General features: G+C 46.6%; 1 protein-coding gene across 1 annotated transcript in view; it reads left to right on the top strand.

Moving 5' to 3' along the window:
- Nucleotides 1-223: 223 nt before the first annotated feature.
- The window catches only part of st6galnac5a (ST6 (alpha-N-acetyl-neuraminyl-2,3-beta-galactosyl-1,3)-N-acetylgalactosaminide alpha-2,6-sialyltransferase 5a), a 38,928-nt gene continuing 26,739 nt past the window's right edge, over nucleotides 224-12,412 (top strand). The window contains exons 1-2 of the mRNA XM_038988179.1: nucleotides 224-346; nucleotides 1,682-1,906. Of these exons, the coding sequence (XP_038844107.1) occupies nucleotides 224-346; nucleotides 1,682-1,906 (348 nt within the window). The remainder of the gene's footprint in view (nucleotides 347-1,681; nucleotides 1,907-12,412) is intronic.

Raw genomic sequence — 12,412 nt, forward strand, 5'->3', positions numbered from 1 at the left:
TATCTGAAACGAAGCAGGTCGGTCCCTGGTGACCAGATGTATCTGAAACGAAGCAGCTCGGTCCCTGGATGGGAGACCAGGTGTATCTGAAACGAAGCAGGTCGGTTTCTGGATGGGAGACCAGATGTATCTGAAACGAAGCAGGTCGGTCCCTGGGTGGGAGACCAGATGTATCTGAAATGAAGCAGGTCGGTCCCTGGATGGGAGACCAGATGTATCTGAAATGAAGCAGGTCGGTCCCTGGATGGGAGACCAGATGTATCTGAAACTAAGCAGGTCGGTCCCTGGAGACCAGATGTATCTGAAACTAAGCAGGTCGGTCCCTGGAGACCAGATGTATCTGAAAGTAAGCAGGTCGGTCCCTGGAGACCAGATGTATCTGAAACGAAGCAGGTCGGTCCCTGGAGACCAGATGTATCTGAAACGAAGCAGGTCGGTCCCTGGATGGGTGACCAGATGTATCTGAAACGAAGCAGGTCGGTCCCTGGATGGAAGACCAGATGTATCTGAAACGAAGCAGGTCGGTCCCTGGATGGTAGACCAGATGTATCTGAAACGAAGCAGGGTCGGTCCCTGGAGACCAGGTGTATCTGAGAGTGGTGGAAAATAAACATGTGGGGGCGTTCCCAAAGAAAAACGTGAAACATGTGACACTTCACATAGTCCCGGGTGGCGCAGTGGTCTAGAGCACTGCATCGCAGTGCTAGCTGCGCCACCAGAGTCTCTGGGTTCACGCCCAGGCTCTGTCGCAGCCGGCCGCGACCGGGAGGTCCGTGGGGCGACGCACAATTGGCTTAGCGTCGTCCGGGTTAGGGAGGGTTTGGCCGGTAGGGATATGTGGATATTGTAAAGTGTGTAAAGTGTAAAGTTGTAAAGTGTAAAGTGGACATTGTAAAGTGGTTGTTCCACTGGATATCATAAGGTGAATGCACCAATTTGTAAGTCGCTCTGGATAAGAGCGTCTGCTAAATGACTTAAATGTAATGTAAATGTCATGTAAACATTTAGGTAAATAAAGGTAAATAACATTTAAATGTGTAATTTTGTATATATTTTTTTTATGTGAATATTTTCACGTGATTAGTTCACATGTTTTAACAAAAAAAATCACATGTATTTTTCCCCCCGTGATTTTTTTCCTTCCTGTTTCCTTTGTTGATGTAATGCTCCAACTGGAGGGGGGCTGGTATCATAGATGCCATTTCCTGGTGTTGTGCCCTTGAGCAAGGCAGAACACCAGATGCCCCAGTGGTGCAGCCCTCTGCAGCTCTCCAGGATATGTACGTGTGTTTTTCAGAGGGGTTGGGTTAATTAGAGGAAGTCAAATTTCAGGTTGCCCAATAAAGTGATCCTTAATCTCTTCATCTTAATATGGGACAACACTCAGCATGAGGTTTCAAGGACTGAATAGTTAGTGGACTGTAATCTGGGTAATTTGTCAACATCTCACTCTCTCTGTTCTCTCTCTCCTCTCTTTCTATCTCTCTCTCTCTCTCTTTCATTTTCCCTCTCAACTCTCTCTCTCTCTCTCTCTCTCTCTCTCTTCTCTCTTCTCTCTTCTCTCGCTCTCTCTCGCTCTCTCTCTGTCTCTCTGTCTCTCTCTCTCTCCTCTCTCTCTCTCTCTCTCCTCTCTCTCCCTCTCCTCTCTCTCTCCTCTCTCTCTGTGTGTTTGTTCCTCCAGCGCCATGGGTTAGCTTTATTTCTCGTCATAACTCTGTGTGGCAGCCTGTTCTTTATCTACCACGCTGGTTTCCATGGTACCACCAACGCGGCCGTGGCGGGGAGGTCCAGAGACGGGAGTGATGTAGCGAGAAGAAGATGGCAGACTGAGCAGCAGCAGACCACCAGAACCCCACCTCCTCACCCTACAGTCCTACAGGGATACAGCGGTATCATCGACCACAAGGTAGGCACAGGTGGCCTTTTAATTTTCTCTAAATTGATATCTCTTGTCTTCCTGTGTTCTCGCTTTCTCTTCTGCTCTTCCTCCCTCTCCTGTTCTATATCTATTGTGAGGATGTACAGGTGGCAAGACAGCAGGATTTAATTTCCCCTCTTAATTGTTTTAGAATCTTTTCTGCTAAAGAAATCACCTCTCTCTCTCTCTCTCCCTCTCAATTCAAAGAGCTTTATTGGCGTGGGAAACATATATTTACATTGTCAAAGCAAGTGAAATAGATAATAAGCAAAAGTGAAATAAACAATAAAAATGAACAGTAAACATTACACTCTCAAACGTTCCAAAGGAATAGAGACATTTCAAATGTCATTTTTACGCCTCTGCTACTCTCTGTTCATCATATATGCATAGTCACTTTAACCATATCTACATGTACATACTACCTCAATCAGCCTGACTAACCGGTGTCTGTATGTAGCCTCGCTACTGCTACTCTCTGTTCATCATATATGCATAGTCACTTTAACCTTATCTACATGTACATACTACCTCAATCAGCCTGACTAACCGGTGTCTGTATACAGCCTTGCTACTCTTATTTTCAAATGTATTTTTACTGTTGTTTTATTTCTTTACTTACCTACACACACACACACACACACACACACACACACACACACACACACACACACACACACACACACACACACACACACACACACACACACACACACACACACACACACCTGTTGTATTCGGCGCACGCGACAAATAAACGTTGATTTGAGTTGATGTCTATCTACAGTGTTGTAACGATGTGCAAATAGTTAAAGTACAAAAGGGAAAATAAATCAACATAAATATGGGTTGTATTTACAATGGTGTTTGTTCTTCACTGGTTGACCTTTTCTTGTGGCAACAGGTCATAAATATTGCTGCTGTGATGGAACACTGTGGTATTTCACCCAGTAGATATGGGAGTTTATCAAAATTGGATTTGTTTTCAAATTCTTTGTGTGTCTGTGTAATCTGAGGGAAATATGTGTCTCTAATATGGTCATACATTTGGGCAGGAGGTTAGGAAGTGCAGCTCAGTTTCCACCTCATTTTGTGGGCAGTGAGCACATAGCATGTCTTCTCCTGAGAGCCAGGTCTGCCTACGGCGGCCTTTCTCAATGGCAAGGATATGCTCACTGAGTCTGTACATAGTCAAAGCTTTCCTTAAGTTTGGGTCAGTCACAGTGGTCAGGTATTCTGCCACTGTGTACTCTCTGTTTAGGGTCAGTCTCAGTGGTCAGGTATTCTGCCACTGTGTACTCTCTGTTTAGGGTCAGTCACAGTGGTCAGGTATTCTGCCACTGTGTACTCTCTGTTTAGGGTCAGTCACAGTGGTCAGGTGTTCTGCCACTGTGTACTCTCTGTTTAGGGTCAGTCACAGTGGTCAGGTGTTCTGCCACTGTGTACTCTCTGTTTAGGGCCAAATAGCATTCTAGTTTGTTATGTTTTTTTGTTAATTCTTTCCAATGTGTCAAGTAATTATCTTTTTGTTTTCTCATGATTTGGTTGGGTCTAATTGTGTTGCTATCCTGGGGCTCTGTGGAGTTTGTTTGTGTTTGTGAACAGAGCCCCAAGACCAGCTTGCTTAGGGGACTCTTCTCCAGGTTCATCTCTCTGTAGGTGATGGCTTTGTTATGGAAGGTTTGGGAATCGCTTCCTTTTAGGTGGTTGTAGAATTTAACGTCTCTGTTCTGGATTTTGATAATTAGCGGGTATCGGCCTAATTCTGCTCTGCATGCATTATTTGGTGTTTGTCCCATTTTGTACATTCTTGGTTGGTGAGCGGACCCCAGACCTTACATATACTTACAACTATAAAGGACAATGGGTTCTATAAATGATTCAAGTCATTTTCGCCAGATCCTAATTGGTGTGTCGAATTTTATATTCCTTTTGATGGCATAGAAGGCCCTTCTTGCCTTGTCTCTCAGATCATTCACAGCTTTGTGGAAGTTACCTGTGGCGCTGATGTTTAGGCCGAGGTAGGAATAGGATTTTATTTCCCCTTTATTTAACCAGGTAGGCCAGTTGAGAACAAGTTCTCATTTACAACTGCCGACCTGACCAAGATAAAGCAAAGCAGTGCGACACAAACAACAACACAGAGTTACACATGGAATAAAACAAACATACAGTCAATAACACAATAGAAAATAGTATATATGCAGTGTGTGCAAATGTGGTAAGATTAGGGAGGTAAGGCAATAAATAGGCCTTAATGGCGAAATAATTACAATTTAGCAATTAAACACTGGAGTGATAGATGTGCAGAAGATGAATGTGCAAGTAGAGACACTGGGGTGCAAAGGAGCAAAAAATGAATAACAGTATGGGGATGAGGTAGTTGGATGGGCTATTTACAGATGGCCTATGTACAGGTGCAGTGATCTGTGAGCTGCTCTGACAGCTGGTGCTGGTGAGGGAGATATGAGTCTCCAGCTTCAGTGATTTTTGCAGTTCGTTCCAGTCATTGGCAGCAGAGAACTGGAAGGAAAGGCAGCCAAAGGAGGGATTGGCTTTGGGGATGACCAGTGAAATATACCTGCTGGAGCGCGTGCTACGGGTGGGTGCTGCTATGGTGACCAGTGAGCTGAGATAAGGTGGGGCTGTACCTAGCAAAGACTTATAGATGACCTGGAGCCAGTGGGTTTGGCAACGATATGAAGCGAGGGCCAGCCAACGAGAGCATACAGGTTGCAGTGGTGGGTAGTATATGGGGCTTTGGTGGCAAAACGGATGACACTGTGATAGACGGCATCCAATTTGCTGATTTGTGTTTGAGGCTATTTTGTAAATGACATCGCCAAAGTCAAGGATCGGCAGGATAGTTTGTTTTATGAGGGTATGTTTGCCAGCATGAGTGAAGGATGCTTTGTTGGGCAGATGCGGGCAGCGATCGGTTGAAGAGCATGCATTTAGTTTTACTTGCATTTAAGAGCAGTTGGAGAGTTGTATGGCATTGAAGCTCGTCTGGAGGTTAGTTAACACAGTGTCCAAAGGGCCAGAGGTATACAGAATGGTGTCGTCTGCGTAGAGGTGGATCAGAGAGTTACCAGCAGCAAGAGCGACATCATTGATGTATACAGAGACAAGAGTCGGCCCGAGAATTGAACCCTGTGGCACCCCCATAGAGACTGCCAGAAGTCCGGACAACAGGCCCTCCGATTTGACACACTGAACTCTGTCTGAGAAGTAGTTGGTGAACCAGGCGAGGCAGTCATTTGAGAAACCAAGGCTGTTGAGTCTGCTGATAAGAATGTGGTGATTGACAGAGTCGAAAGCCTTGGCCAGGTCGATGAATACTGCTGCACAGTATTGTCTCTTATCGATGGCGTTTATGATATCGTTTAGTACCTTGAGAATGGCTGAGGTGCACCCATGACCAGCTCGGAAACCAGATTGCATAGTGAAGAAGGTACGGTGGGATTCGAAATGGTCGGTAATTTGTTTGTTAACTTGTCTTTCGAAGACCTTAGAAAGGCAGGGTACGATAGATATAGGTCTGTAGCAGTTTGGGTCTAGAGTATCTCCCCCTTTGAAGAGGTGGATGACTGCGGCAGCTTTCCAATCTTTGGGGATCTCAAAAGATACGAAAGAGAGGTTGAACAGGCTGGTAATAGGGGTTGCAACAATTTGACAGCTAATTTTAGAAAGAGAGGGTCCAGATTGTCTAGCCCTGCTGATTTGTAGGGGTCCAGATTTTGCAACTCTTTCAGAACATCAGCTATCTGGATTTGGGTGAAGGAGAGGAGGCTTGGGCAAGTTGCTGTGGGGGGTGCAGGGCTGACCAGGGTAGGGGTAGCCAGGTGGAAAGCATGGCCAGCTGTAGAAAAATGCTTATTTAAATTCTCAATTATTGTTGATTTATTGGTGGTGACAGTGTTTCCTAGCCTCAGTGCAGTGGGCAACTGGGTGCTTTTGTGTGCTCTAGGGCAACGGTGTCTAGATGTAATTTGTATTTGTGGTCCTGGCAACTGGACCTTTTTTGTAACACCATTGTTTTTGTGTTACTGAGATTTACTGTCAGGGCCCAGGTCTGACAGAATCTGTGCAGAAGATCTAGGTGCTGCTGTAGGCCCTCCTTGGTTGGGGACAGAAGCACCAGATCAACAGCAAACAGTAAACATTTGACTTCAGATTCTAGTAGGGTGAGGCCGGGTGCTGCAGACTGTTCTAGTGCCATCGCCAATTTGTTGATATATATGTTGAAGAGAGTGGGGCTCAAGCTGCATCCCTGTCTCACCCCACGGCCCTGAGGAAAGAAATGTGTGTGCTTTTTGCCAATTTTAACTGCACACTTGTTCTTTGTGTACATGGATTTTATAATGTCGTATGTTTTACCCTCAACACCACTTTCCGTCATTTTGTATAGCTGGCTGGCAGTCTGGCTGGCTCTCTCTCTCTCTCTCTCTCTCTCTTTCTCTCTCTCTCTCTCTCTCTCTCTCTCTCTCTCTCTCTCTCTCTGTCTCTCTCTCTCTCTGTCTCTCTCTCTCTCTGTCTCTGTGTCTCTCTGTCTCTCTCTGTCTCTGTCTCTCTGTCTCTCTCTCTCTCAGTGCATGCTGGGAGTGGTTGTAGTTGAGAGGTCATGTGGAGGGCTCTGTCCTTACTTACTTTCTTGATTCCAAACCCTCCCCTAACCCAGATGGCGCTGGGCCAATTGTGCGCCGCCCTATAGGACTCCCGGTCACGGCCGGATGTGACACAGCCTGGGATTGAACCCCAGGCTGTAGTGACGTCTCAGCACTGCGGCGCAGGACAGACGATTTTTACGAGCTACGCGCTTCAGCACTTGGCGGTCCCGTTCTGTGAGCTTGTGTGGCCTACCACTTTGCAGATAATCCGTTGTTGCTCCCGAGATGTTTCCACTTCACAATAACAGCACTTACAGTTGACCGGGGGCAGCTCTAGCAGGGCAGAAATTTGACAAAACTGACTCGTTGGAAAGGTGGCATCCTATGACAATGCCATGTTGAAGGTCAGTGAGCTCTTCAGTAAGGCCGTTCTACTGCCAATGTTTGTCTATGGAGATTGCATACACCTGTCAGCAATACGGTGCTTTAAAAGCATATTTACCTAGCTCGGTGGAGACCCTAGGAACCCCAAGAGTTAACCAATCCTGTGAACGGGTTAGGAACCCCAAGAGTTAACCAATCCTGTGAACGGGTTAGGAACCCCAAGAGTTAACCAATCCTGTGAACGGGTTAGGAACCCCAAGAGTTAACCAATCCTGTGAACGGGTTAGGCAACTCAGGTGTCTATACTTCTACAGCACAGTGAGATGAATGTATGACTGGGACTGGGGGTGTGGTCTATATTAGGGAATATCCTATGACTGGGACTGGGGGTGTGGTCTATATTAGGGAATATCCTATGACTGGGACTGGGGGTGTGGTCTATATTAGGGAATATCCTATGACTGGGACTGGAGGTGTGGTCTATATTAGGGAATATCCTATGACTGGGACTGGAGGTGTGGTCTATATTAGGGAATATCCTATGACTGGGACTGGGGGTGTGGTCTATATTAGGGAATATCCTATGACTGGGACTGGGGGTGTGGTCTATATTAGGGAATATCTTATGACTGGGACTGGGGGTGTGGTCTATATTAGGGAATATCCTATGACTGGGACTGGGGGTGTGGTCTATATTAGGGAATATCCTTTGGCTGGGACTGGGGGTGTGGTCTATATTAGGGAATATCCTATGACTGGGACTGGGGGTGTGGTCTATATTAGGGAATATCCTATATTACGTTGGTAACCAGTTTATAATAGCAATAAGGCCCTTAGCCGTGGTATATTGGCCATATATACCACAAACCCCAGAGATGCCTTATTGCTATTATAAACTGGTTACCAACGTAATATGATAAATGTAAAAATAAATGTTTGTCATACCCGTGGTATAACACGGCTGTCAGCCAATCAGCATTCAGGGCTCGAACCACCCAGTTTATAATAGGTGAATATCCTATGGCAGGGACTGGGGGTGTGGTTTATGTTTGATGTTTGGATTGCAGGCAGAACGACAGGCAGACCGTACAAGAGAGTCCACAATCAACACACGGGTTCACATACAAACACACATACAGGCAGGCAGGCAGACAGGCAGGCAGACGGGCAGGCAGACAGACAGGCAGGCAGACAGACAGGCAGGCAGGCAGACAGACAGGCAGGCAGACAGGCAGGCAGACAGACAGGCAGGCAGACAGACAGGCAGGCAGGCAGACAGGCAGGCAGACGGGCAGGCAGACAGACAGGCAGGCATGCACGCAGACAGGCAGACAGGCAGGCAGACAGGCAGACAGGCAGGCAGACAGACAGGCAGGCAGACAGGCAGACAGGCAGGCAGACATTCAGACAGACAGACAGACAGACAGACAGACAGACAGACAGACAGACAGACAGACAGACAGACAGACAGACAGACAGACAGACAGACAGGGAGACAGGGAGACAGGGAGAAAGACAGACAGACAGACAGACAGACAGACAGACAGACAGGGAGAAAGACAGACAGGGAGACAGGGAGACAGGGAGACAGGGAGAAAGACAGACAGACAGGGAGACAGGGAGACAGGGAGAAAGACAGACAGACACAAACACACTTTGCGATAAATATTCTGAATGAGTCATCCATATTTAATAACACTTGCCAAGCCAAGCAGAAGAAACATGTTCTCTGAGTTTGAAATGTCAATATGCACTGAGTGAGCCTGTCTGATTAAATTAGGATTCACACACATCAACACACACACACACACACACACAGACACAGACACAGACACAGACACAGACACAGACACACACACACACACACACACACACACACACACACACACACACACACACACACACACACACACACACACACACACACACACACACACACACACACACACACAGACACATACACATACATATCCCAAGTTCTCTCACGTCACCCCGCTCCTCCGCTCTCTCCACTGGCTTCCAGTTGAAGCTCGCATCCGCTACAAGACCATGGTGCTTGCCTACGGAGCTGTGAGGGGAACGGCACCTCAGTACCTTCAGGCTCTGATCAGGCCCTACACCCAAACAAGGGCACTGCGTTCATCCACCTCTGGCCTGCTCGCCTCCCTACCTCTGAGGAAGTACAGTTCCCGCTCAGCCCAGTCAAAACTGTTCGCTGCTCTGGCACCCCAATGGTGGAACAAACTCCCTCACGACGCCAGGTCAGCGGAGTCAATCACCACCTTCCGGAGGCACCTGAAACCCTTCCTCTTTAAGGAATACCTAGGATAGGATAAAGTAATCCTTCTAACCCCCTTCCCCCCCCTTAAAAGATTTAGATGCACTATTGTAAAGTGGTTGTTCCACTGGATATCATAAGGTGAATGCACCAATTTGTAAGTCCCTCTGGATAAGAGCGTCTGCTAAATGACTCAAATGTAAATGTAATACACACACATATACACACAAACACACACAAACATACACCCACATACAGTGGGGGTAAAAAGTATTTGATACACTGCTGATTTTGCAGGTTTTCCTACTTACAAAGCATGTAGAGGTCTGTAATTTCTATCATAGGTACACTTCAACTGTGACAGACGGAATCTAAAACAAAAATCCAGAAAATCACATTGTATGATTTTTAAGTAATTCATTTGCATTTTATTGCATGACATAAGTATTTGATACATCAGAAAAGCAGAACTTAATATTTGGTACAGAAACCTTTGTTTGCAATTACAGAGATCATACGTTTCCTGTAGTTCTTGACCAGGTTTGCACACACTGCAGCAGGGATTTTGGTCCACTCCTCCATACAGACCTTCTCCAGATCCTTCAGGTTTCGGGGCTGTCGCTGGGCAATACGGACTTTCAGCTCCCTCCAAAGATTTTCTATTGGGTTCAGGTCTGGAGACTGGCTAGGCCACTCCAGGACCTTGAGATGCTTCTTACGGAGCCACTCCTTAGTTGCCCTGGCTGTGTGTTTCGGGTCGTTGTCATGCTGGAAGACCCAGCCACGACCCATCTTCAATGCTCTTACTGAGGGAAGGAGGTTGTTGGCCAAGATCTCACGATACATGGCCCCATCCATCCTCCCCTCAATACGGTGCAGTCGTCCTGTCACCTTTGCAGAAAAGCATCCCCAAAGAATGATGTTTCCACCTCCATGCTTCACGGTTGGGATGGTGTTCTTGGGGTTGTACTCATCCTTCTTCTTCCTCCAAACACGGCGAGTGCAGTTTAGACCAAAAAGCTCTATTTTTGTCTCATCAGACCACATGACCTTCTCCCATTCCTCCTCTGGATCATCCAGATGGTCATTGGCAAACTTCAGAAGGGCCTGGACATGCGCTGGCTTGAGCAGGGGGACCTTGTGTGCACTGCAGGATTTTAATCCATGACGGCGTAGTGTGTTACTAATGGTTTTCTTTGAGACTGTGGTCCCAGCTCTCTTCAGGTCATTGACCAGGTCCTGCCGTGTAGTTCTGGGCTGATCCCTCACCTTCCTCATGATCATTGATGCCCCACGAGATGAGATCTTGCATGGAGCCCCAGACCGAGGGTGCTTGACCGTCATCTTCAACTTCTTCCATTTTCTAATAATTGCGCCAACAGTTGTTGCCTTCTCACCAAGCTGCTTGCCTATTGTCCTGTAGCCCATCCCAGCCTTGTGCAGGTCTACAATTGTATCCCTGATGTCCTTACACAGCTCTCTGGTCTTGGCCATTGTGGAGAGGTTGGAGTCTGTTTGATTGAGTGTGTGGACAGGTGTCTTTTATACAGGTAACAAGTTCAAACAGGTGCAGTTAATACAGGTAATGAGTGGAGAACAGGAGGGCTTCTTAAAGAAAAACTAACAGGTCTGTGAGAGCCGGAATTCTTACTGGTTGGTAGGTGATCAAATACTTATGTCATGCAATAAAATGCAAATTAATTACTTAAAAATCATACAATGTGATTTTCTGGATTTTTGTTTTAGATTCCGTCTCTCACAGTTGAAGTGTACCTATGATAAAAATTACAGACCTCTACATGCTTTGTAAGTAGGAAAACCTGCAAAATCGGCAGTGTATCAAATACTTGTCTCCCCACTGTATACTCACATACACACATACATATACACACACACACACACATACATACATACATATACACACCCATATACACAAACACACACACACACACACACACACACACACACACACACACACACACACACACACACACACACACACACACACACACACACACACACACACACACACACACACACACACACACACACACACACACACACACACACACACACACACACACACACAGGATGGAGCGGTATTGATTCATCCTTCTGGTGATGTGAGCAGCGGTGCATCACTCAATGAAATGTCCAATTTATTCTCCTGTGCTTGTTCTCCCAGACATAAACGTATTGACATATAGGAGACATAGCAAGTGGGGACAGCAGACTGGGATAGGGAGAGATTGAATATGTCTGTAAACACACCAGCCAGCTGGTCTGCGCATGCTCTGAGGACGCGGCTAGGGATGCCGTCTGGGCCGGCAGCCTTGCGAGGGTTAACACGTGTAAATGTCTTGATCACGTCGGCCACGGAGAACGAGAGCCCACAGTCAACCCTAGTGACGCAGAATGACATGAGTGATAACGGTGTGTGAGAGCGGGCCGTGTCTGGGCCGTTGAATTGCGACTGCACTCTGGCTCTATACTGACATTTCGCTTGTTTGATGGCCAATAATCATATTTCATGTACAGTTAAGACCAGAAGCTAGTTCAATTGGACACCTCCGTCAAATTCACTTCTGAACCCAGGAGCCAGTTTCACTGAATAACTACACCGTTTTGTATTCAGCTATATTCCCTGTCATCTTTCCGTGGTTAAATGCGGTGGTTCACGCTTTCAGTTTTGTGTGAATGTCGCCATCTGTTTCTGGTTAGGATAGGTTTTAATAGTCACAGTGGGAACAACATCCCCAGTACACTATCTGGGACATGTCCCAGTCCACGTGATCAAAACAATCTTGAAGCGTGGATTCCGATTGGTCAGACCAGCATTGACTAGTCCTTAGCACGGATGCATCCTGTTTGAGTTTCTGCCTATAGGAAAGGGAGGAACAAAATGGAGTCGTGGTCAGATTTGCCTAAAGGAGGGCGGGTGAGGGCCTTGTATGCATCGCGGAAGTTAGAGTAGCAGTGATCCAGTGTTTTTCCAGCGCAGGTGCTACAGTCAATATGCTGATAGAATTTAGGTATCCTTGTTCTCAAATTGTCTTTGTTAAAATCTCCAGCTATAATAAATGCAGCCTCAGGATGTGTGGTTTCCAGTTTGCTTAAAGTCCAGTGAAGTTCCTTGAGGGCCGTCTTGGTATCTGCTAGAGGGGGATATACACGGCTGTGACAATAACCGACAAGAATTCTCTTGGGAGATAATACGGTCGG

The sequence above is a fragment of the Salvelinus namaycush genome, unplaced genomic scaffold (assembly GCF_016432855.1).
Source record: "Salvelinus namaycush isolate Seneca unplaced genomic scaffold, SaNama_1.0 Scaffold979, whole genome shotgun sequence".
NCBI lineage: Eukaryota > Metazoa > Chordata > Actinopteri > Salmoniformes > Salmonidae > Salvelinus > Salvelinus namaycush.